This window comes from Aspergillus eucalypticola (genome assembly GCF_003184535.1).
Source record: "Aspergillus eucalypticola CBS 122712 chromosome Unknown BO83scaffold_4, whole genome shotgun sequence".
NCBI classification, from domain to species: Eukaryota; Fungi; Ascomycota; class Eurotiomycetes; order Eurotiales; family Aspergillaceae; genus Aspergillus; species Aspergillus eucalypticola.
Genome location: NW_020290278.1, coordinates 1236055 through 1260427, shown reverse-complemented (window position 1 = coordinate 1260427; position 24373 = coordinate 1236055). Strand labels below are relative to the sequence as shown.

At 51.8% G+C, this 24373-nt stretch overlaps 11 protein-coding genes across 11 annotated transcripts; 5 read left to right on the top strand and 6 right to left on the bottom strand.

The window, feature by feature from the left end:
• Window positions 1-897: 897 nt before the first annotated feature.
• arfA (putative ADP-ribosylation factor) lies at window positions 898-2587 on the top strand. The gene is made up of 5 exons (XM_025530495.1): window positions 898-1229; window positions 1371-1545; window positions 1717-1961; window positions 2042-2107; window positions 2195-2587. The coding sequence occupies exons 2-5, from the start codon at window positions 1398-1400 to the stop codon at window positions 2285-2287; spliced, it is 552 nt and encodes a 183-aa protein (XP_025391823.1). The 5' UTR covers window positions 898-1229; window positions 1371-1397; the 3' UTR covers window positions 2288-2587.
• On the top strand, window positions 2179-2818 carry BO83DRAFT_175920 (uncharacterized protein). The gene has a single exon (XM_025526438.1). The coding sequence runs from the start codon at window positions 2455-2457 to the stop codon at window positions 2773-2775; it is 321 nt and encodes a 106-aa protein (XP_025391822.1). The 5' UTR covers window positions 2179-2454; the 3' UTR covers window positions 2776-2818.
• Window positions 2779-4424, bottom strand: BO83DRAFT_375599 (uncharacterized protein). Its single transcript, XM_025530494.1, has 3 exons — window positions 4192-4424; window positions 3981-4133; window positions 2779-3930 (listed from the first exon to the last, which is right to left on the bottom strand). Exons 2-3 carry the CDS (start codon window positions 3981-3983, stop codon window positions 3037-3039), a joined length of 897 nt encoding a protein of 298 aa, XP_025391821.1. The 5' UTR covers window positions 3984-4133; window positions 4192-4424; the 3' UTR covers window positions 2779-3036.
• Window positions 4425-5555: 1131 nt separating this feature from the next.
• On the top strand, window positions 5556-8454 carry BO83DRAFT_405893 (DUF3405 domain-containing protein). Its single transcript, XM_025533849.1, has one exon. It carries the CDS (start codon window positions 5916-5918, stop codon window positions 8349-8351), a length of 2436 nt encoding a protein of 811 aa, XP_025391820.1. The 5' UTR covers window positions 5556-5915; the 3' UTR covers window positions 8352-8454.
• A 153-nt stretch (window positions 8455-8607) lies between these two features.
• BO83DRAFT_405892 (uncharacterized protein) lies at window positions 8608-10972 on the bottom strand. The gene is made up of 7 exons (XM_025533848.1): window positions 10848-10972; window positions 10671-10780; window positions 10469-10619; window positions 10321-10408; window positions 9857-10264; window positions 9720-9810; window positions 8608-9675 (listed from the first exon to the last, which is right to left on the bottom strand). Exons 1-7 carry the CDS (start codon window positions 10923-10925, stop codon window positions 8634-8636), a joined length of 1968 nt encoding a protein of 655 aa, XP_025391819.1. The 5' UTR covers window positions 10926-10972; the 3' UTR covers window positions 8608-8633.
• A 1213-nt stretch (window positions 10973-12185) lies between these two features.
• BO83DRAFT_434748 (nuclear transport factor 2 family protein) lies at window positions 12186-12776 on the bottom strand (the record flags this gene model as incomplete). Its single annotated transcript, XM_025535829.1, has 1 exon — window positions 12186-12776. Exon 1 carries the CDS (start codon window positions 12660-12662, stop codon window positions 12186-12188), a length of 477 nt encoding a protein of 158 aa, XP_025391818.1. The 5' UTR covers window positions 12663-12776.
• Window positions 12777-14072: 1296 nt separating this feature from the next.
• On the top strand, window positions 14073-14716 carry BO83DRAFT_457790 (uncharacterized protein; the record flags this gene model as incomplete). The annotated part of the gene is made up of 1 exon (XM_025537115.1): window positions 14073-14716. One exon carries the CDS (start codon window positions 14073-14075, stop codon window positions 14616-14618), a length of 546 nt encoding a protein of 181 aa, XP_025391817.1. The 3' UTR covers window positions 14619-14716.
• An 87-nt stretch (window positions 14717-14803) lies between these two features.
• Window positions 14804-16349, bottom strand: BO83DRAFT_354594 (sugar phosphate isomerase/epimerase family protein). The gene is made up of 2 exons (XM_025529108.1): window positions 16191-16349; window positions 14804-16133 (listed from the first exon to the last, which is right to left on the bottom strand). Exon 2 carries the CDS (start codon window positions 16002-16004, stop codon window positions 14889-14891), a length of 1116 nt encoding a protein of 371 aa, XP_025391816.1. The 5' UTR covers window positions 16005-16133; window positions 16191-16349; the 3' UTR covers window positions 14804-14888.
• A 505-nt stretch (window positions 16350-16854) lies between these two features.
• BO83DRAFT_457786 (sugar porter family MFS transporter) lies at window positions 16855-18975 on the bottom strand (the record flags this gene model as incomplete). Its single annotated transcript, XM_025537114.1, has 2 exons — window positions 17992-18975; window positions 16855-17940 (listed from the first exon to the last, which is right to left on the bottom strand). The coding sequence occupies exons 1-2, from the start codon at window positions 18526-18528 to the stop codon at window positions 16855-16857; spliced, it is 1623 nt and encodes a 540-aa protein (XP_025391815.1). The 5' UTR covers window positions 18529-18975.
• An 892-nt stretch (window positions 18976-19867) lies between these two features.
• Window positions 19868-20350, top strand: BO83DRAFT_457785 (type II 3-dehydroquinate dehydratase; the record flags this gene model as incomplete). Its single annotated transcript, XM_025537113.1, has 1 exon — window positions 19868-20350. The coding sequence occupies one exon, from the start codon at window positions 19868-19870 to the stop codon at window positions 20348-20350; it is 483 nt and encodes a 160-aa protein (XP_025391814.1).
• Window positions 20351-20453: 103 nt separating this feature from the next.
• Window positions 20454-23959, bottom strand: BO83DRAFT_434746 (putative C6 transcription factor QutA). Its single transcript, XM_025535828.1, has 3 exons — window positions 21019-23959; window positions 20726-20972; window positions 20454-20673 (listed from the first exon to the last, which is right to left on the bottom strand). The coding sequence occupies exons 1-2, from the start codon at window positions 23640-23642 to the stop codon at window positions 20795-20797; spliced, it is 2802 nt and encodes a 933-aa protein (XP_025391813.1). The 5' UTR covers window positions 23643-23959; the 3' UTR covers window positions 20454-20673; window positions 20726-20794.
• Window positions 23960-24373: the final 414 nt, after the last annotated feature.

The window sequence follows — 24373 nt, the reverse complement described above, 5'->3', positions numbered from 1 at the left end:
GACAATTGAACGACAGGCGTGAGCACAAGACATCCATCGATACCCTTCTTGACTTGCACCCCATAGTAGTGCCACCGAAGGCGATCCACTGGGACGGGGTACCCAGAAAGCCTTGTTCGGGAACCTATCAGGTGTCCGAGTGGGCACCGATCTGGGTGTCTGGACCTTTCCTCGGGACCAAGAGGGGCCCAGGGGGGCAAAGGAGGGAAACAGATAGATACTAGGCAAGAGAGTATGCTGGGCAAAGCAAAGAGGCTGTGAACGGGTAGCAGCATTAGACCGTTGTGGGCGACATGAGGATAGGCAACGATGAAGTCCGTTCCATTTGGCGTAAAAACGGTACGGACTTGTTTCGTGGGTAAGCCGATCTCGAGGCAGCAACAACAGGGATGCTGAATTGGTATCAACCGGGAATCCATTGACGGGAAACACCGTGTCCTCTTCTTTTCCTTTCAGGAGCCGCAGTCTTGATGCAGGAGGACACCACGAGAGCCTCGTCGAGACGGTCTGTGTCTGCTGGATGGTATCAAGTATTAGTTGTAAACTCTATTACTATCCTAGATTCAATCTATATACACTGTCTGTCTTCAATTGCAAGCATTGTGCCTGTTTGTTGCGTAAAAGACATCCTGGTAACAGAGAATAGAATACATAGTTTGGTATTTTTGACCAGCTGGTTTCGTTAGTGACGGAAGCTACGCCGAGCGGCTGAATTTCTCGACCCAAAATTCCCACCACCTCGTCAAAAAAACCGTCTTTCTGGCGTACGGTAAGGGCAAAAAAGACCTGAACCTGACCGACCTGACTGAAACTAACAGAACTGACTGACTGACTGATCACTCACTATCTCCAGCTTGTCTCTACTGTCTTGTGTCGTATCCACGCCTTCCAACTCTCCCTCTTTCTCCCTCCCTCTCTCCTTCTCCAGCTTCAACCGCAACCTGGTAAGTCTTGCTATATTCCCCTTCCTCTCCCTCTCTCTCTCTCTCCCCCCGGCTGGTTCCTCTCCATTTTTGTCACCCGATCACACACCTCTATTCCCTTCCTCTCCTTTCCTTAACGGCCACCGCTTTCTCCCCCTGATTTGTCCTGCCCGCCGTGTTTCCCCGGCGTGACTACCTTAACCTGATTACCTTCGCCCCTCGTCCACCACTCCATTCCATCCGTCATACCACTTGCCCTTTCACCCTTATACTATACCTTCCCCCTCCTCTGCCCGACGTCACTAGGTCTGTGTTCTATCGCTTGACCCTCTCTCACTCTCTCACTCTCTCACATTTCTCCCTCTCTCTCCGACCGTGCGGTGTGGATCTCGCACACCCTGGACTCTCTTGGTCAGATTGATTCTAACATCGCATTCTCATCCCTAGACCTTTGAATCTCACGCAACCGTCGTCATGGGTCTCACTTTCTCCAAGTTGTTCGACCGGCTATGGGGCCGCAAGGAGATGCGTATTCTGATGGTCGGTCTCGATGCCGCCGGTAAAACCACCATCCTGTATAAGCTCAAGCTGGGTGAAATTGTCACCACCATCCCCACGATTGGTCAGTCCACCTCTTTCTCCCTTTTCTCGGCCCAGACAAAGCAGAACTTGGTATCGATCAGTAGTTGGGCTTGGCTCAGCGCCGAACGGAACGATATTGTGCTTGGAAATGCATTTCAATCCACGATGGGAAAACAACAAGACTGACAAGTGTTGTTTTTGTGCTGCGCAGGTTTCAACGTCGAGACCGTCGAATACAAGAACATTCAGTTCACCGTCTGGGACGTCGGTGGTCAGGACAAGATCCGTCCTCTCTGGAGACACTACTTCCAGAACACTCAGGGTATCATTTTCGTTGTCGACAGCAATGACCGTGACCGTATCGTCGAGGCCCGTGAGGAGTTGCAGCGCATGTTGAACGAGGATGAACTCCGTGATGCCCTTCTCCTGGTGTTCGCCAACAAGCAAGATTTGCCGGTATGCTCGAAATCTATTCCCATCGCAACAACGTGAAGGCCGAAACAATGGATATTAACTTTGGCTTTCTTTTTCTTTAGAACGCCATGAGCCCTGCCGAGATCACTCAGCAGCTTGGTCTGCAGAGCCTCACCCGCCGCCCCTGGGTAAGTTATATGCCCCTCGCATATCGACACCTAAGGTGTCGATTCCCGAGTATCCACCCAACTAACGCGCTTGCTTCCCTTTTCTAGTACATCCAATCCACCTGCGCCACGACTGGTGACGGTCTGTACGAGGGTCTGGAGTGGCTTGCTGAGACGCTGCGGAAAACGAACCGCGACTAAACTGATCATCTAATGAGTGGAAGAATACCTGGAAGTTTGTGAACCTGGGAGTTGCGGATGCTGGATGGGGAACCGGGGCCGGCAAAGTCACCTCGTGTAGGGGAAAGGGATTATGCTTGCTAAACTTGGTGGTTCTTGTATGTTCTCTAACGGCTCTTCATTCCTCTATGCTATTAGCTTTTACTTTTTTTTATCATTTCTTTTGTCACCCTGGCGCCGCCCGATTCCTTTTTTACGACTTCTTCTCTGCCTTTGTGCTTCTCAACCGCATGCCGTTTCCTTCCCTCCCTTTCTCTCGACTCGACTCGACCTCGTGCTCGGAGCAGAATAAGGGAGGGAACGGGAACAAGGGACAAAAATGGAAAAAGGAAAGGCAGTATATCCATGGACTGGGCTGTGATGCATTTGGCCCCGAGAATGAGAATGAGAATGTAGAACGAGTGCATGTAGTGGCCGGTTTTTTTTATTCTACTTCTAGTGAGTTGTGATAACTTTTTATAAATATAACATGACTATGACTATGACTATGACTATAGCTAGTATTATCGAGTGCAGTCTATCCATCTTCCAGATTCCTCCGTTTCCCCCATGGGTCAAGTACTTGAACGAACGTCCCATTACCACTTTCCACATCCCCAAAGCCAATTATCCAATACTATCTTGTTTGCTCTACTACTAAATATATATGTGAACTGACATGCTATAGTATCATGTATATACAGTGTATATATATGATCATTAACTCCACCTCACCTACATCCCTCGACAACTTGACGACGAACAGGTGCTCCCTCCCACTTCTGCGTCTTCTGCTGCACCAGTTCCTCCCCGCTTACCCACCACGCCGCAGCACGAATAATCTTCAACACACATTCCAACTCCTTTTGATCCCTCGGCGCATAGACCATGACGAACCCTGTCGGCACGGTCCGCAAATAACACCACCACCAACTCTCCCGCGTTAATGGATGTCGCTGGCCCCAGCCCCGCTCGATCACTGCTTTCACGTCCGCCGGATGCAGCGTCAAATGAAGACTTCCGTCGCTGGGGTGCGCGTGACATACTTCCCCGTTGCAGGTGCGGCGGTGACGCCATTGTTGGTTGCGGGACATCATTAGCGAGGAGATGTCGCGGTCTTTGAGCGTGCCTGCGCTTTGTTGCTGGGGTGTGTCGGTGCTGGAGCAGAACATGCCCGTGCTGTGTTTTTCGAAGCATGAGGTCCCTTCGTAGAGGGCTTCTGGGTTTTGGGATACTAGTTTCTGTATCTCGGTCGAGAGGGTCTTGTACATGGCTGGATTGGCCTTTTGGGTCATTTGGCGCTGGGGAGCGATCCCGGCGACGGTGGGGCGTGGGCCATGGCGTTGCGGGAGGTTGGTGGAGTTAAGGAGGCCGGTCTTGGGGAGGAGGGTCAGTGGGAGGGAGGGTGGTTGGAAGGGGTCCCGGATTGTGAAGAGTCGAAGAAGACAGATGCGGAGGTAGCCTGTTGGGGTGGAGGGAGTGCCGCCGGGGCCGAGGGCGAGGAAGGCTTGGTAGTCTTTGTGGATGCGGTGGAGGAGGAAGATGGTTGGTACGAGGAGGATTGGTAGAAGGAGGAATATGCTGTCCAGGGGTGGACTGTAGGTGTGGTTGGTTGTCAGGTGTTCCTGTTTGGTGTTAATGGAGGTTTGCTGGGTGGTAACGAGGAGGTACGGACCATTGTCGTCACTTCGTTATTTACTCTGCCTTATGTAGTAAAGTCTAGTGCTTCTTGGGTGTGAGGAAAGGTATAGACGAGTGGTATAGATTCTATCTCAATTGACTTCGAGTCGGGAGAGCTGCATACCTCCGGGAGTATGTGATTCACACTCTAGTTTTATAGTTAGTCATCGGCATCAAGACCGCAGGTGCCACGATACTGGACTGACCCAGTTGGTATTGAATGGCCGGGGAAGCAATCAGTGCTATCCGTCGGGGCATCGAGACCTCCTGATCAAGAACCTGAACCTGCTTGATGCAGCGTGCATGGACAGGTGGGCCAATCATCACCGTTGCATCACACACCGCAAGTACCGCGAGGCGAAAGCTGTCTAGGCGACAAAGAAGGTTGACCCCCGTTTATAGGGGAACAGCAACTCTCAGTGTCATAATTCAGTGTGCGATAAAAAAAAAAAAAAAAAAGGTGTGGCCATCATGAGATCTTGGAACACGAGACGGATCGTCGTCACTGTGATGTATGACGACAGCCATTCCAATGGGAGTGGTCTCGGGAACTAAAAGCAAAGCAGATATTAACTAGCGAGTTAGTTTCCGCAGCATCTATTCGGTCAGCGACGGCATGCCGACCCAGTCAGCGGGTGACTTTTCCTATCCCTTCTGAGAGCTCTCTCACGAGGCGGTGCTCCCAATCCGGCACATTCTTGCACAATGGGTTCAGGTCTGGTCTTTGTTAGGCTTTCGTGGCTGGCGGTGGAATGTGAGTTGGTGTCTGGGCGTGTGGAGAGAAAGCTGGGGTAACTGTGGGCCTGTGGGTAGGGTCACGCTGGACTCGATGCTTGCTTTTCTTTCTCAGCAAGAGGCTCGGATCGATCCTGTTGGAAGTTCACGACTGTGTTGTCAGTTATATTGGGTCAATTGACAACTGAAGAGTGATCTTACCGCTGTTGCCGAGGATTTGTAGGAGATGGTCATGCCTAGAAGTCGAGTATAGTCTAGGTGAGGCGGCCAGCGTCGGATCAAAAAGATAGTGCAGATGCGCCTTGCAGATCAATGGCAAAGGCACGAGGGAGAATGTTCCTTTTGTGTGTGTGTGTGTGTGTGTTCTGCCTGGTCGTTGTACTTCCTGTTGTTCTTGTCTTCCAGTATTGGTGGTTGCTTCTTTTGGCCTGATCAGTCACACTGATACCTCAGGCGACAACATGCCCATACTGGACTAGTCCATGATTGTGAATGCCTCTAACCGCATGTGGACAGCACAAGACCTTTCATCCCAAAAGGGACTTTCTTTGTATTTCCGGATCATTTGAAGGCAACTACTTCATTATGACTAATATTGAGAGTGCATATACACCGTCAATAGCATAATCAATCCCATCTCTCTCAGCTATTCAATTCATGGCATCTTACCGACTCAAGACAGCCTCAATGTCTTGCGCCAAGCCGTCCTGCCGGGCTAGTGCATCAGCACGGCCGTCCCTTGGGCAACGCTTCCTGGCCGATCTACCAAACAGCTCGCTATGTCGTTACCTGTCGGTAGCTCACTGTTTTGTTGATATCGAGATTAATACGGGGCTGTTCCTGCCATCGTCACCTGGTAACTTGTTTGAGATCCATTGGCCTTGATCCGTGGTCACTCTGGGGTTTTCTGTGGCTGGTACTGGTTTGTTCGTATTCACTGCTATTATAGTAGTGGTATACCACTCTAACAAGCAGTCCGTCGCAGACGTGCGCAACAGTCGCACGCCCATTCTCGGGCCCAGTCACGCTGAGTCTACGCTCACCGCAGCAATTGAGCGCCGATATAGAAACAAAATCGACTGCCGAGCATTCTTTTTTCCCGAACTTGATGCCGTTTCATTGATCGCCTGATCCACTCGCATACCTCTGACGTCGCCACCAATACATACCTTCTATGCGAACATAGATCTCCGCCATGCCTGCCCGTTCGAAGAGGTATCAGGTCAATGCATCGTCGCCCTATTCGAGCGACAGTCGCGATGTTGTCGACATTGAGAAGCAACCATCGAGGCCGAGGCGCCACTACCGTCGCGATAGCTACAGCTCGTATGATTCAGACATTGAAGATGACTCGGAAAGCTCCTCCTCGGTGGCTTCGTATCGCCCCATGCTGAACAGAGCGCCCGTGGCACCCGTGCGACGTTCTCGCAGCAGGCCAGGCTATCGCATACCTAACCGGATCATGAGATGGCTTTGCCTCGCGCTACTGGCCTTCTTGGTTCTGTTTATCTGCACCTTGTTTCGCTTTACCTTCCTTTCAGCTGTCACTCGCGTCAATGTTCCGTTGCCGAAGCCTGCTGCAAAGCCGGCACAGTGGGAGAGTTTTCCTTTACTGAAACGTTACCATGGCGGCATCCGGTCCTTGGTATCGCGAAGCGAACAGGTGCCAGAGTATCCCAACGATAATCCGGAGATCTTGGGCGTTGAAAACGCGGAAGATGCAAATGATACCATCATTCAAGCCCGGGACCAGACATTGCCATTGTCGAGCTCTATCTTTAATCCTTATCCCGACTATTCGTCTACGGAACATGTCGAAAAGTACGGTGAGAAGCATGATTGCTTCCTTGATGAGGAGGAGAACCTACGGATCCCTCTGGTACAACACTATCCCGGTGTGCCTCGTGGGTTTCCAGACGCAATCCTGGGCTCCAACGAGATGATCGGTATTCAAGACGACGTTTGCTTTGACCGTTTTGGGCGTCTCGGTCCTTACGGTCTAGGCTACAGTGTGCGAAAGGGTGGTATCGGCGCAGGCCTCGAAGGCGATCGTGAAGGTGCGGAGCGTGTCTGGAACGACGTCCCGCCAGTTGACTTTCGTCGTGTGGACTGGGCAGCTGCGCAGAATCGATGCTTGGCTTCGAACAGCCACCGGTTCCGTGATCTTCCTGCTTCACAATCCGACCGCTTCCGTACTATGACCGTGGGTGCACTAGACACCAAGCAAGCGCCCCAGGACGAGGCACGGTCTGATGGAAAGTCCTATCTACCCCGGTCCGCATTCGTGATCCGCACGTGGCATGATTTTCACTACACCCCGGATGACATCCTGTATCTACGATCCCTCATTTCCGAGCTATCACTTCTCTCTGGCGGCGAATACACCATTCATTTTCTGGTCCAGGTCCGGGACGAAACCCTCCAAATCTGGGCTGACGATGAGGTCTACGAGCGCGTACTAAACGAGGCCCTGCCAGCCGAGTTTCGCGGCATGGCTACTCTCTGGTCCGAGCGGCAAATGAATCTCATGTATCCCGGTCTAGAAGAGACCTGGGCCCGCGGGCTATCCGTGCACGGCGTATACCGCAGCACCTACATGCCCATGCAATACTTTGCCCATCAACACCCGGGATACGACTACTACTGGAACTGGGAAATGGACGCCCGGTACACCGGCCATTGGTACCACCTTTTCGACAAAGTCATCAATTGGGCCCGAGCCCAGCCACGCAAGGGTCTCTGGGAGCGAAACGCCCGATTCTACGTTCCCTCAGTGCACGGCACCTGGGAAGACTTCCGGCAGATGGTCCGCGTGCAGACTGACATCGGCACCAACAGCCCCAACAACCTCTGGAGTGCCGCCGGCGCCTCGCGACCCAGTCAAGACCGCACCCCCGAGTCCCTGAAAGCGCAACAGCAACAACAAGGCGATAAGCCAATTTGGGGTCCGGAACGACCTAACGAACCCGACATCCTCGAAGTCCCCTCGGAAGGCATCCCACCCACCACGATCGACAAAGATCGCTACGAATGGGGCGTCGACGAAGAAGCCGACCTCATCGTCTTCAACCCCCTCTTCGACCCCGAAGGCACAACCTGGCCCCTCCGCGACGACGTCACCGGCTACGACCACTCCAGCGGCCCTCTTCCTCCCCGCCGTGCCTCCATCATCACCGCCTCCCGTCTCTCCAACAAACTCCTCCAAACCATGCACCACGAAACGATCCACAAGCGCCACACTATGTTCTCCGAAATGTGGCCCGCCACGACAGCCCTCCATCACGGATTCAAGGCCGTCTATGTGCCCCATTCAGTATACATTGACCGCCGCTGGCCGACTCAATACCTCGAATCGGTATTCAACGCTGGCCGGAACGGTGCGTCTGGTGGTGCTCGCACGTCTGTCTTTGGCGATAGGGAACATAACTTCCGCGGCTCGACGTGGTTCTACTCTGCTGGGTTCGCGCCGAATCTGTGGAAACGTTGGCTGGGGTATAAGGTTGATAATGAGGGGGGCGAGCAGGCCGAGTTGGCAGGTGAAGGAAGGATGTGTTTGCCGCCGATGCTGTTGCATCCGGTTAAGGAGGTGGAGATGATTATTGATGATGGGGAGGAGAGGGGGGATGAGTAGGTTGTTTTTGATTGATGAATGGATGGGGTTACATGGTTAATCGGTAAATATGTGGCGAAATGGCGTTGGGACTCTGGATTGGATGATTCATGATTGGATGTATATGATGGTTATGTTATAGGTTATGTATGTATGTATGTATATGAAGAACTATTTTCAATATGATGTAAGGTGCATGGTAGTAGAGAGGGTAGTGTTTAGTTCTATGACTAGATGGGAATTCCATCTGCAGCGGCTGATATTTGATTGTAGTAGTCTCGATTTAGTATTAATAATCAAGATTCATGACTGAATACCAGGTATATCCAAATCCAAACCAAGATTATCCCAATCCCAGATCTGATTCAGGTCACTCAGATCTAGGCCCAAGTCTAGGCCCGTGCTAGGAATACCATCTAGTCCTAGTCCATTCGCATATGCATGCATATCAATAGATGTGGTCCCTGAAGGGCCCCGTCGTTCCCCCATTGGTGAGACTAATCCATTGTCCTGTCCACTCGTAAGAGTATCTTCCGACGAAGAACATCCCGCATCATCAGTACTATCAGTGGTAGACGTTGTAGCAGGAGACCTCTTCGACCAGACCACTTCCCTCTCCTCGGCAGAAAGAGAGATACTACCCACTATCTTCGCAAGAACAGCATAGCAGGTAGCGCCAGTTTTAGCCGTTCTGGCGACATCTTCCAGTGTAGTCAGCGCTAGAGATATGCACTCGAGTACCTTCTCCCGCTGAGGAAGGTCCCGATGTTTATCATGAATAAGTGCAGAGCAGAGATACGCAGCCGTGTCGAACATCAGAAACGGCGCGAAGTGGAACTTTCCGTTTGCAGGAAGGAGATGTGATAGGAGTTGCTGGGCCGAGAGCATTAAGTCCAGGGCGCAGGATACTGCGGTTGGTTGGAGGGATTTTTCGAGGGTGGGTGTGCTTTTGGTGGTGGGGTCGATGGTGAGGCAGGGTTTCAGGGGCATGAAGGTGACCATGTGGGCCAGGGCGTGGAGTTGTTGGCGTTGCATGGGTATGTAGGTGTGGATGTGGTCGTGGGTGGTGTCGGGGTCTTGGAGGTGGAAGATTGGGGGAAAGGTGTCGGTCCATCGAGTGACTTCTTGTTGGATGACGATGGCTTGGTTTGGAGATAGGATGCCGCTCATCACTCCGGGGATGTTGGAAATTCTTTGTCCTAGCTGATATTGGAGGGATATGGATGTTACTGGGGACGGGGTGTATGTTTCTGTGTTGGGGGTTTCGAGTCGTAAACTGGGTATTTCGAAGGAACAGCTGCTGCTGTTGATGATGAATGGGCGTGATAAGAGGAGTGACATTTGCCTGTGGCGTTAGTGTAAGGTATTGCAGAAGGGATAAGGACTTACCAGTCCCAGGTGTAGAGAAGACACCATATCCGTCTTCTCATTTCCCGTTCGAATTCAGATACCTTTGCTTTGGAGGAACTACGATGCATTCCTACTCCGGATCAGTATCCAACTGGCTGGATGTATGGGGCACTGACCTAGTTCTTGGGCCTCGTGGATTGCAGCTCCCAGAGCATGCCATGATTCGACAAATAATGCTTCAGTCTTGTACCATATTGCCCCAAGGAAGAGTTGTTGTACTTGCGTCAATCCACCTTTGCCTGGACCTATGGTATTGCTGAGCTGCTTGGCAGTACTATGGTATTGTTCGGACAGACTGGTAAAGTTTTCGCCCAGATCAGTCTCCAGTTGCTGCCGTGTCTCGACATCCAGGTAGAGAATTGCGCATGCGCAAACATGCAGCAGCAAGGCTGTAAAGGCGGGCGTCAATGACTGGCCATTGGCTTTGCCCGACCACCACATCGCATAGTCGTGCGAAAAAGTCGGTGGGTAGAGGCAATAGTACTGGTCATTCATCTCACTCAGGAAGTACTGCGCCAGGATATCTAGCACGAGTCGCACAGGTAAGCAGGCTATCACGAAGAGCCGTCGCCACATTTACCTGTATAAGGTTTGGGGGGAATAGTGCGAATTGCTTTTTCCAATTCGGGTGATACGAGTCTTTGTGAGGGCGATAATGCGGCTGATTGCTGTAGCACAAAGTACTTAGCATATACATGGTCAATTATAGGCCGACCTTGCAGTCTTACATATTGCTCAGCGCCACTTGCATGTTGATCGTCGTTATCGGGGAGGTATCCCAGCATGCGGAAGTCATCCTCGGTGGCGATGCCCGACACGACTGAGCCATGAGCTTCCGTCGGGCTTTGTCCATCGTCTCTCGCAGACACATCTATTGCCCTGCGAGTGTCAATAATGGTATAGGACAATTGAGGCATTACTTGAGCGGACCTTGAATCATTACAGACAGGCTTAGCCTTGAGCACCTTCTTCGGTGTGAATTTACAGAGATGAGCAATCCTTCGTGCTTGGCAGTGATTACAGGGCCATTCCCGGCTACACTATATACCGTGGTGTTAGCAGATGTACTCAAGCTGATTGAAATTCATGATAGGTTCGGATGCTTGCCTTTTGCTTCCGACGCTGACACTCGGTGCATGCGGTAGCCGAGCGGACCGACTTCCCGGGAGCCTGAGCTTGGACCATAGCCGCTAGGAGGATTTGTGACTGAAGGTGCAGCGGAGCATTCCCGGATCCTGGAAACTGGGATCGATAGTGAGGAGAGAAGTAAACTAGATGGGACTAGTGGATGGTGGAAGTATGAAGAGTCGAGATCCAGTGACCCACCCACCGGCTAGCACTGTCATGTGAGGATTAGTCAGGATCCGCCTCACTTTATCAAACTATAGATTCCTGGCGAAAGCAAATGACCCTCTTGTCTGCTTCAGGTTCGCTCAATCTTGATTGGTCCCAAATTGTTTCGGCAATCGCTAGAGAAAGTGATTGTAATCCTGAGCGCTCGTTTGAGCTTACGCACTTGGATCATGTGACCCTTTTGAATTGTACGAGACTTAAGTCATGTATTTCATTTTAGTTTGCCAGCGTGTCTGTCATTCTCATAGTCTTCTAAGAACAACAGGCCCCATTGTAATGATCAATTCTCGTATGACCCTAAACTTAACATAGACATACTCTCAAGTATACTCAGTGTCTTCGAACTACTTACCGAAGTCTCTTGCTAATATCAACAATAATATAACAATAAAGATCTATACTTGTCCAACCTACTATCTTTTTAGATGATACCGTGTATCACTGCATCAGAGGCCTTGAAAATCGTCTATTTGATCTATAGGTGATGCTCTGTTTGAAGAGGATTTGATAAACCGAGTAGGACACAAAGTACAGGCTGTATAGATGCCTCTTAGAAATGTCTTTTACAAAGGCATATGTCGAATCAGTCAAACTTATGAACTATGTTTTTATGGGACATCTCTATCTCTCAGCCCTAGCATAATGTACAGACCAGCCCAGGTACAACAGTCATAAACTGAAATGGTGAGACATGTAATCTTCAAATGATGCATACAGGCATATAGCAACCATTTGGTATCATAAAGAAGTCATAAGAGGATGTATCAACTGCACGGTGCAGTTGAATGTTTCATCAAATTTTGTCAACTACACTGTCAACGTGCCAACTTATGAGTCTCCAATTTAAACTAGCAAGGTACACAAAAGCCAAGAGTAGACGAAGGGATAGGCTGGAGGTATCATAAACATGCAAGATAGAATTAGACGCTTTTTATTTACAAGAGCATCCTGTGGTTAACTGGATGCAAAAAGATTTTCAAAGGATACCTATGTATATACCTAGGGCCACATATGCGGATTATGCCCCTGTCATTCATGATCTAACAGCTATCCAGTCACATCCTTCCTCCAATGAAAATAAAGATCGCCAGTCTAGTTCCCCGTCATCACCCCCCAATCCCCCTCCGTCCACACCAGTTTCATCCTCCAGAGCTTAATCCTCCACAGCCCATTCACATCCGCGGGGTCTTTGGCCACATCGATCGAGTAAAGCGACCCGCTCGTCAGCCGGGTAGTGTCGGGCTGGTTCCCCTGGCCTGTGCGAAAGTGCTGGGCCAATGCCGAAGCGGTCACTGTCGCGGTCGTGCTGTCCTCAGAAGGAAGGTTAATGCGCACGTTGCTAAGAAAGTGGGTGGTGTCCAGCTTAGAGACGTTATCCCAGCTGCCAGACTTGATGGCCGCGCGGCCCTCCATCACGTTGCCGTTGAGGTCGAAAGCGGCGTCCTCGAAGAAGGCGGACTCGAAGAGCGGAAGGTCATTGCCGTCGAAGGAGAGGACGGCACGGTAGACCGGGTCCACGATTGCCTCGCGGAGGGGGAGGGCCGGGAGGGTGGTTGGGAAGAAGGACATGGCTTGGGAAGGGAGGCTAAGTTTGGTAGGTAGATTGATTTGAATGTCTTATGATCCTGTTTCACCTTGTTTGGGTTTTCTTGGACTTGGCTTGGGGTGTAGCGCTTGTGGTTGTGGGGAGGGGCTTATATACCATCTTTTTTCTAGCAGGACTACCGACGGAGACTCTAAAAAGGCTAAATATGAACAAAGAGACCGGAGACCGAAGATGAGGACCGAGTCTCCTTCGGTCGAGGAGGTAAAATCCGTGGCTAATCTCCGTAATCCTATCCGGCGAAGGGTCGGGTCGGGCCGCTGTGCCAACTCGCCATGACATACTGCGAAATCCTCCTTGTTACCAGAAATTGGCAAATGAGTAAGATTATAAGAGGTCCTCCAGGCGCTCATGCTCCATGCTTCCCTGGGCGTAAGCCTTGCCGAGCGCTTGGAAATTGCTTGTCTCTTCTTGGCTTCCTTCCCGTCTCCGGTGCCGTGCCGATCCCGACCTGCTCAAGCAGATCGGGCAGAGGAAGCGCAATTCTTCCACAAGCCAGGTGTTGGCAATGGGAGGTGGAGAGGAGTTTGAGTTTGACAGTGCTTATTTGTGCGTTGCTGGCGGGTTGTACTACTATAATTGACGTTGACTAGTCATCGTTTAAATATATACTTGTGCTTGAAGCATATGTCCAGTTTGTGCTCCCGGAGTTCAAGCCTTTGAGTTGTTCGGCCTTCTTCCTTCAGCAAATAGACTAATCTGTTATAGGCGAGTGGAGCTATAGCTGGGTTATCATAAGAGACAAGTCGGCCTTATTTTGACGCCTGTAGCTACCTAATATACCTCACTCCCCGTAATAGGAAAGGAAGTGGAACGGGAGTGGATGAAGAACAGTGCATAATAAGACAGCAAGTATGCAGATCCGGGAGGGGAGGTTTTATCTCTTACATTTGCTACATGATTGCTGAATATGATCCGTAGCAATCCAGACAGACTAATCCGGTGGTCTGTGATAGGACTGATGCCATTCGTCCGATTTCATGCCTCAGCCATAAGTTAATGCCTTAGGACATTCGCGACAACCACTCCCCCAGCCAGGCCTTACTAGAACTAGATACCTCAAGGTTTTAGTACAAATTTTCCAATTTTTAAATTCTCCTTGCGGACAAAGAAACTGCAACCTGCCTAGCCATTGTCGGAGTGATTAGTGATCCTCGGTTCCTGCTAATAATGATTAATGATCATTAGTTAAGGTGGTTATAGTTATGTTTAATAATCATCTTCCTTGATTAAGTATGTGGCATGCCGGCACGTCCGAAAGGCTACTACATAGACGTCATGAATTATCTCTTGGATATAAAGCGACAACAAAGTCCATCTGGTATTTATTTGTAAAAGATTTGCAATTGCATGGTCTTCAGTCCAATTCATCCAAAATGTCTTCAATGATAGTCAATGGGCGGTACCCTCCTGTCAACGGCTCTACCCTAAACGATGTGACTTCTGAAGAACGCTCAAGCGCCATCGATTTCGTCAACCGTCACAACTTTGTATTCGAAGAATTCGACCATGCTAAGATGATTGACACCTTCCTCCCAAATGCTACTGTTTACCATAGCCATGGTACCATCAGTGAGCACAAGCAGATGAAGGAATTCTTCGAGAAAATCTACGGATTCTTTATTCCGGGGATCTCCCGCAGTGCCACAAACCACATCGTTGATCGTGATGAAGATGGGGGCGTGATTGTGCGGTATCAGGAAATGCTTATCCGTTATGGTTGGCCTGGTGATGACACGGCTGGATTCACTCGAAAGGATGTGGTTAGAGAGAATGGATTGCCAGCCATATGGTGGATTGGGACCATCATCGATCGGCTTCGAATGACTTCCAACGGCTGGAAGATTTATGAGCGATATCTTGGAACGCCTTTCAGGAATGGCGCTCTCGATCTTGATCGTGCCCCTGAGAAAGTGTCATAATGTGACTGCTCTTCACATGGGAGATCCTAACTCTAGATGTTTAGAGGGTAACCACCGATTGCTGAGTTGTGCAGGTTGTTCTAAAAGTGTAGCTGCAGTTGCCATTGACTGATTCAACTAACAGCACACACCACAATAGCACCTTGAATATAATACGTAAATCAATCATATAATCTATCCCTTGTATCTATAACAAAACATGCCAAACCAACCCGAAATAGTAACATCATATATACAAACCATGAGCACATATACACAGTAGTGTAGCATCTACAACCGATGCTGCACAGCCCCCATCTCCTCCTCGACCTTCGCCTTCGCACTCCCCACGGCAACAGACTGCACCTTCACCTCTCCAGGAACAAAGTCCAATCCCGGCTCTGCTCCCTTAAACTCCAACCTCCTGCACAACTCCTTCCACGACTCCAACCCACGTCTCGCATGCTCCGTCACAACTCCCGTCCCCTTCTCCGCCAACGTCCGACTAAACAACTCCAACGACACCCACCCTTCAAACCCAGTATCAAAGAATGCTCTGGCGGTCTCCTCAATCGGCAAATACCCACCGCGATCCTCCTCAAACGCAAACAACCTCGCATTGCGACTCCAGTTCATCCGCACCGGCTGCCCCTCCACATGGAACGGATGCGTCTCATCCAACGGCCTATCCAGCCTCTCTCCATCAACTACCTGCACGTAAAACACCTTCTTCACATCCACCGTCTCGCGCAACTTCTTCAACGACGCAGCTAGATCCGCTTCCGCGTTGACTGTCTTGCCGTCCTTCCGGCCGGGGTGCGCATATACCCGCCCCGCAAGGTTAAATGTATCAAGACAGATACCGAAATTAGGACGGTCCACAGCCTCGACGATCTCGTACGCCTCGTCCCACAGGTTAACCCGCGTGCCCCAGGCCAGTGCCTCGTATACGAAGCGGAACGGCGGGGACTGTGCCAAACCAATATCAGCGAGGCGCTGGAGGTCGCCAACGATCACGTCCCGGTCACCCGTGGTTTGCTGAGCGGGCGCAAAGTTCGAGGGCACCTGGATCATGTCGGTGTCGAGGATGCGGGCGAGTTGGAACCATGTGGGTAGCTTCACGGTCAACAGGTACTCAGTTTGCTTGCGGTCGACGAGACCCTCGAAGAAGGAGAAGGGCTGCAGGCAGATGATGGTGAGGTTGAGGGACGTGCAGAGAGCGTGCACGGCGTGGGCGGCCGCGACGTGGCTGCCGTTGAAGTGGGTGTTTGCGTAGTGGTCAAGGTCGTCAAAGAAGAGCTCGATCCCGCTGTAGCCGTGGCGGGCGGCTTCGTGGAGCTTCCAGGGGAGGGAGTGGATGCCTGGGCGGCCCAGGGACATGGAGGCTATGCCGAGACGGTTGGGCATTTTGTTGTTTCTTTTCTTTCTTTGGTATCTTTTGAAAGGGTTGGGTTGTGTGTTATGGGAGGGGTGATAGTGATGCTCTTATAGAGAACGACCCAGTCCTTGCAAGATAAGGAATTGAAAAAAGTACAACTAGTTCATCGATCAATCAATGTGATTAAGCCGCGTCAACTAGTGAATTGCACAAACCTTATCGGGTGATCCTATCTAGATGCTGTGCAACCGCAAAAGAAAGCAGAAGAAGCAAAAAGGAAATCCAATCCAGAATTGAAAACAATATTTTGTGATCTGTCGAAAAACAAAAGGCGTACTTTTCTTCCCTCTCAAACAGGACCAGGAACAGGCAACATACTTTAACCCATCTAACTTAGGGTTGATTGGTGTTACCCAATGCAAGAGAGGGGGGAAGAAGGGAAAATTGGGGAAATTGTCCGCCCGCCCGCCCGCGGCAAAGCGCTTTACCCGCGTTGCGTTTATCCGGGGGTAATGTATCCCCGGCAAAGACTGTGTGGTCTGTGGGACGGGTGTGGGCCGATGTTGTTCGAGTGTGTGTGCCTTCCCCGTTTCTTTTAACCCGCGGATGACCCCGGAGCGGCAAAAGAGGAAAGGAATGGTTTTATTTAACTTTTATCCATCCCTACTTACTTCTTCAGACTTGTGCCTTTTAAATGTTTTGAGTTGGTTGAGTCTTGGGTGTGGCTGATGCCGAGAGAGTTTGTTCTTGTTTAACTTTGAATGAATATCGATTGGTATTGGCGTATTGGTATACAAGGTTCAGAGTATAGGTAAGTAAATCCATGTCGACCTAACGGTCGCTATCATCTAACTAGCAATCCAGGAACGCTGCAGTCGCTCATTCCTTCCGGCTGGTATCCTCCACCTGCTCAACACCCCCCTTGGTGTAGCCCGACTCCTCGAGATCACGACGGAACCGCTCCTCGTCTTCGTGGATCTGCGCCAACACCTTTGCGTGGGCACGCCACACGGGCTGAGTCTGGAAAAGCGGGTCCATGTTCTCCAGCGGGATACCCTTGGTCTCCGGGACGAGGAAGAATACGAAGGGGATCGACAAGAGCATCAGACTGGCGAAGAAGAAGTACACGCCGTAGTCCATCTTGGCGAACATCTGCGGCGTGAAGCGCGAGATGAGGAAATTAAATAGCCAGTTGGACCCGGCAGCGCACGCCTGGGCCAGGGACCGGATGTTGGGATCGAACATCTCCGAGTTGATGACCCAGGGTGTGCCGTTCCAGGATGGCGTGTAGAACGCCGTCCACAGGTAGAAGAAGAAGATGGCTGCGACACCGCCCCCGTTGAGGTGGTCGCTCTGGTTCTGGGTCGGGTCCACGACTTTGATGTATGCACCCACAATCCACATGCAGATGGATCCGCCGGCGGCACCGATCAGCAGCAGCAGCCGGCGGCCGACGTGGTCGATGAGGTACAGCAGCCAGATGATTGTCACGACAGTCTTGACCACACCGAAGATGCCCGTGGTCAGCAGGCTGGAGCTGTTGCCTTTCAGCCCGATGCTCTTGAAGACGGTCGGGCTGTAATAGTTGATGGCGTTGATACCGGACCCGTTTTGCCAGAAGAAGAGCATGCTACCGAGGAACAGGCGGTACAGGATACGCTTGTTCGTCCAGGCTTCTTTGAGAGGCCTCCAGAAGCCAAGCCCAATCGTGGAGCGCTGGTGCTCCAGGGTCTGGTCGATGGCCCCGATCTCCTCAATCATGTAGATATGGTCGGCGGGGATCTGGCGGATCCAGCAGAGGTTCTTGATGGCCTCCTCGCGGCGGCCCCGCAGGAACAGCCAGCGAGGAGACTCTTTGATGAAGAGAAGGCCGATAATCAGCATGCCCGCTGGAATCAGCTGGATGGCAAAGGGGATCAGCCACTGCTTGTGGCTGGGAGCCATGGTTTGCTCCACTCCGTACTTCTTGAGTCAGCGATGATCGTAGATTGTAGATTTGCTGTTGGGGACACTTACGTTGATCCAGAAACCCACAAGACCGCCAATCTGCCATCCTAGCTCGTAAACACCGACCAGCCGGCCTCGAATGGCAGGCGGGGCCAGTTCTGAGATGTAGATGGGCGTGAAGTTGGAGCCAGCACCAACGCCCAAGCCAGCCAACACACGACCGCCGTAGATCAACCCCAGACCGCGGTCGCCGTTGGCACCCAACATCAGGCCCGCCCCCAGAGTGAAGATCAGAGCTGACAGCATGAGACCCCACCTACGGCCCCAGAAGTGGCCGATGGGATAGGCAAAGAAGGCGCCGAAGAAGGCGCCTGCCTGGTAGCAGGAGACGATGTTGGCACTGACAAGGCCCTGTTTCGCGGTGGTCATGGAGTCCCAGTGGAACTCATTCTTGAAGGAGTCGAGTGAGATGGTAGTGCCGATGAAAGCACTATCGTAGCCGATCATACATGAGGTGAAGGAGGCAACGGCCGCCAGGAGGTAGATACGCCAGTTGTAGACCTCCTTAGGCGTAGGCCGGTCCTCGACCAATGACAGGATAGACATGATGTCTGTCTGTCTGGACGAGAAGATGATGGATGGGTAGCAGTGAAGTTACAATAATGATCGAGGTAGATTGTGTATGCAACAGTCTGATAGAGACTTAAGAAGATGGGAGTCACCAGGCTGGGGTTATATAGCCCTTCCCCGGACAATCGAAATCTGGGGTGCGGAGAAAGACTGGGGGACGAGGCAAAGGATTACCCCAGATATCAGACTACGCCCAAGCAATTGTTGGGTAAAACAAAGGGCGGCAAAACAATCTCTTCTTTGCAAACCAGGATTCAACCAGAAGGATTCTAGAGAACAGGGGAGATAGAATGGGATGAGATAGGATTGGGCTTGGATAGACTTCACGGGGAGTGGACGAGCCACGGTCAGGCCTCGTGTTGCGCACTGGCCTACACTGCAAATTTTCCGCCACGGGGGAGGAGACACAAGTCTTGGGAGCCAGATAGGGGAAGGGAAACGAGAGCCATGGCTGGTTGTGGGGGGCAAAAGTGAGGATGTAGGTAGCGAGCCAATTGTTGTCTACCAAGTGAGTCGATACTGCTGTTGACTGGCTCCCTCCGCAATCGGAGGAACTATCACGGGATGAGAAGCGAAGATCGCAGAGATGAGCCAATGACAATACCTAATTCCCCACGGGGATGCACTGGCCAGACACTGATATTTAGTGGGGAAAACGGAAAGTTCTCAACGCGTGTGCGCTCACGTGGACTCAACCAGAGAGCGAATAAGAAGGACGGTATTGCCACACAAACCCTAGCTTAAGTAGTACTAGGTACTAGTGTGACATGTAATGTTACCAATACTAACCACTGCAATGCAGCTAGATATCATATCCACTAGACCAACAACAAGAACTACACCGAAGGACTAATCAGTCATTCATGACTCGTTAACCATCACTGTGTGTAATCTCGCCTAAAGCCCTTATACTTATACCTCCACCTCCCACATTTCATCAAATGCACTCCAATACCCCGCTCGGCACCTCGGCACCAGTCCCCAGCACCTAACCCGGGAAAGCGCTCAGCCCCGGCCAAGTCCTTAGCCTACCCAAGACCTGCGAACAATAGCCTGCTAACCCTACCTACCTACTTAGTCCAGGGGACTGGATCGCATTCCTCAGTAAGAGGCAGTCTAGGTAAAAGTCATCCCCGATAATCTCCATAGATATAACATATGAAGTAGAATACTTAAACCTACACATTCATTACCCATACTACCACCACATCCTCTATCCATACTTCCTTCCTCCTTCTACTAACCTGTACTACCACCTTCACACCACCACTACAAACCTCCCACATACATACATACATATTACTACATTTCCAAAATGGAATTGCAAACTCCCACCCCTAAATCCATCCTCCTCATCAACGGCCCCAACCTCAACCTCCTGGGCACCCGCGAACCCCACATCTACGGCAGCACCACCCTCTCCCAAATCGAGTCCTCATGCGCCGACCTAGCCACCTCTCTCTCCTGCACATTCGCCTCATTCCAGTCCAACCATGAGGGCGCCATCATCGACCGCATCCACGCCGCGCGGGGCTCTGTCGACGCGATCATCATCAACCCCGGCGCATACACACACACCTCCGTCGCGATCCGGGATGCGTTGCTGGGTGTATCCATTCCGTTCATTGAGCTGCACGTGAGTAATGTGCATGCGCGGGAGGAGTGGAGGCATAAGAGCTTTTTCAGTGATAAGGCCAGTGGGATTATTGTGGGTTTGGGCGTGCAGGGGTATAGGGTTGCGGTTGAATATGTGGCGAGGAATTGGGCACCGTTGAAGAAGGAGGGGGGAAAGTTGTGATTTTATAGAGATTCTATCTTTTCATCTTCTACTCCTTTTTATGAGAAATGAGGGTGTGGTGGAGAAAAAGCTTGTTATGTATGGTATGATATGGGTATACTATCGGTGCAATATGCATATATGTACAGTTCAGGTCGTCGTCACTCATCGTGGCTTTGCTAAAAAGCCAGCATTCTCTTTTCTTCCATTCCTTTGGATGAGTCACTTCGTCAGGTGAAGTGATACTGGGCCGTATATCATATCTACAATGACCATATTCTCTCTTTCAGTGCTGTTTGAAGAGAGAGGTAGAGCGGAATATGGATCGGTGGTTGCAAGCCTGTCTGCCGTCGGAGGTTAATATCAAGGATTTATTGGATAGCACTCAGTACATACCTTACTGCAGTCAACCGAAACTAGGCCGGTGGGTTAGAGATGAGCAGCAGCAGTCAATTGCCTAACTGCTCATCTCTTTCCCTCTGCTTGCGACCCCCGTCGGACCCCGCCCACCTCGCATGGTACCTGCTGCTGCGTCTGCGCCAGAAGGAACGGCTCCACTTGGCTCGAGTACGAGTACAGCTCCGGCACCCCCGCCTCGGGCACAAACCCGAGGTTCTGCATAAACTCCGGCTGGTTGTCCGTCCTGCAGCTGTTAGTAAAGATTGATTTGCAAATTGTGATAAACTCACTTTTCAGTCCCATCCAGCGACGCCAGTTCGTCAAACAACGCGTCCAAGTCCGGTGCAATCCGCGGTCGTCGCGGCGGCCCGTATCCGTCAATGTCGACAAATGATCCCAAATTGAGACTGGTATCACCGTATGGAGGTGGGTACTGTGGCGCAGTGGTGTGGAAAGGCGAGGTCAGGTCCGGCATCAGTGGTGTGCCTGTACCGTTGATTGGTTTCGTAGAGGAGATGGAGGAGCGAGGATGGTGAGACAAATGGTTAGGAGGAACAGATTCTTTGAGTTGAGAGGAAGGGTGGACGGTCTCGCCGCCTTGGTTGATATTCAGTGACGGGGCAGGAGTGGGGATAGATAGTGCCACATTGTCATCGACCGTGGGTGTTCGCATCCACCCGTTCGAAAAGAAGGCATCTGGTGTGGCTATGTTGGTCCGGTTGTCCTCCAGCATGCTCACTCGTCGTGCCGGCTCGCCCGCGCCCAGCGGAGCCTGAGCGAAAGCGTGAAGCGGACCCGTATCCCGGTTGGATAGGCTTCTCGGTCGGGCGGGTGCGGGTGTTATCGATGCGGGCAGGTCCGGAGTCTTCTCCGGTAAGGTCGTGTCAGGCCTGTCCTTGATATGCCAGACGGTCGCCAAATGTGCAGCAAAGGATTGAAGTTTACTTTTCAGGCCGGGGTCCAGTTCAAAGGGCAGCGGTGCCGCTCGTTCTCCAACCGGTGACAGACCACTTGTGAGAACCAGACCAAACGTAGGACAAGTGGCAGAAAGACTGTAGTTCTCCATGTATGTCTGAAGTAACTGGAGCAACCGTTTCGAGCTTTCCGTGGCACGCTTCTTCAGCGGCATCTCGGACATGTTGCGGTCGCTCCGCTGCAACGCAAATTGCAGGCTCAGGTTCGTAGCGACGCTCTCGTACATCATCTCCAGCCCAAATATGTGTGGGGAGGCCACCTTGATCGGTGTCGTCTGCAGATCAACGCGATAGCTCTTTGGGAGCGCCGACACCCAGAGTTGGAGTTGTCGCTCCAGCGCCTCCAAGTGTGCGATGGGGCCGGTTGTCGTCTGTTTCAAACAGCACAAGTCGTTCAGAATACACATCAGCGAAGTGAGTCGGTTGAATGTGCTCAAGGCGTGGAGAGGTCCGCGGTGGAATGAAGCGCGCGACGGCTCGACTGGGCGCAGTCCCGTCTGGTCCTCCCACGGGTGCCACTCCTCCAACCCGTCTTCGTTAATCGGACCAATCTTGATGAGCTCTGCCTTGCGCAGCGACGGCACTTGTCCCGTCTGCATCGCAACCAATGTCTCCAAGATGAAACATCCCAGGAAAACGTGCTTAGACCGTGGTGCACTTTTACCTTCCTTCGCGCTCTTTGACTGCCCCGTGGATTGATTCAACCCAAGGCTCTGAGCAATGCGAACAGCCTGTCCGACTAGTAGCCATGCTGCTGACCAGTCCTGCTGGCCTAGCTTTACCAGTGACAGAATCAGCAATGCCTGCACGTGACCGAGCTCGTGATTCCCGTTTTCCTCGGGTATGAGGCGTCTAGCCGTGGCGTACAGCCGCGCTGGATCAGGACGATCACCAGCAAAATCGTTCAGTTGTCGCGTGGTGGAAATCGAGGCCTCCTGGATGGAGGCCAGCGTTAGGACCGCCCACAGCGCGGCGTAATCGCCAGAACCTGGAGAGGTGGCGGAGATTTGAGCGTCGTCTTCATTATGACGGAACGCTGTTCGTAAAATATCGTGTTTCTCAAGGATAGGAAACCAGCATTGTGTGTAGGAGAAGTAGATGTCTAACAAGGGCCAGGCATTCGAGGGGAGTTGGGGGATAGGAATGGGAAGCGAGGCCTGGTCGGGCGGGCGCTGCGCCAACCTACCCAGCGACAGGCTCGATGCATCCTCCCCTAAATCGTTGGTTGTAGCCGTTTGAGTCGCAGAGTCCCGCGTAATCCGCACTCCGGTGGCCTTAGCTGTCGAAACCGCGGACGGGGTCTTGATAGGAGACACCACCGCCAACGACCCTTCTCGCCCTTCTCCCAACACGTCTGGAAGATTCCACTCCAGCGCTTCCGCTGACAAGACGCTGCTTCCTTCAGCATCTTGCGGGGAATCACTCTCGCCCGGTAAACGACCTGCTTGGTCCTCTTCGGGTTGTTCCAAAAACGTCAACAGTCGCTCGATCTCTCTCAGGACGATGCTGTTTTTCCACGACGACAACAAGGTATCGGATCCCTCTGCTTCCTTGCCCATCGTCGCCAGGTGGCTGGGAATATTGGCCGCCTTCAACAAGGCGCGCACCACCTCCTCACTGCCTTGAATCTTATTGAAGACCAGTCCCCATAATAACTCGAGGGTGCGAATATAGCCGGTCGGAAGGCCTCGTTTTTTAGGATTGGCCTTGTAGGTGCAGGGCCGCGAGAGCGAGGCGCAAGTCGAGCACACGGGCTGCACGCCATCGCATTTGTCCTTTTTGGAGCGACAGCTGTCGCAAGCCCGGGAGACACGTTGGCGTTTGGGGTTAGAGGCGAAGTCATCTGCAGCAGGACTCTGCTTGCTATTTTCCTCGACGTCAGTCAATCGCCGCTTTGACTTGCTACCAGGCCCGGAGGCTTGGCGCGTGTCGTTGTTCATGATCGTCTATCCAACGGTCCACTAGATGGTAATTCCGGACGCATGTTCATCTTCCAGAGAGGGTGGCCGAAGAGATGAATCCTTTGCCGGCGGCAGGTAGTACCTCATAAATTGGCCCTTGGAGGCCGCCCCACCGCAGGAACAATTAGGCGAGGGCCAGTGAGCGGGCGACTGCGAAACACAAACAGGGGAGGGGGAGGAAACTAAAGTGGTGGCGGTCAGATAGAACCAGGATGATGGAAAGGCAGCTAATAGAGAAGGGGAAGGTAGCAAGGTCAAAGTAAGACAAAAGGACGGACCGATGGGGGGGAAGAATGGAATATGGAAAAAGAATAGAGGAGAGCGAGAGGGAGAGATCTAAGAGCGGAGAAAGGAAAAGTTGGCCGGACATGACGGCTGGAGGAAAGTTGGGGAAAAGGCCGGCCCTAACTTCTTACCCGCGGGTGGGAGAGCGTCAGCGCCCGCCCCCATAGGCCACTTTTGCTGCATCGCGATTGGGGAAACTACGGTGTAAAGCTAAGTGCTACTGGTGGTGGAAAGTGTGAAAGGCAAAAAGAGGTCAAAGAGGCCCATCAGAACCCACGGATTGGAAACGCTAACAGTCCCCGGTGGACAAGATGGAGTAAAGCGCCGGGGATGGGGGGATCCGTTTGGTAATACGAAATCAAATGTAATCAAAATATGAATCCTTCTTGTGTGTCTGTGTGGATTGTGGATTGTGGATTGTGGAT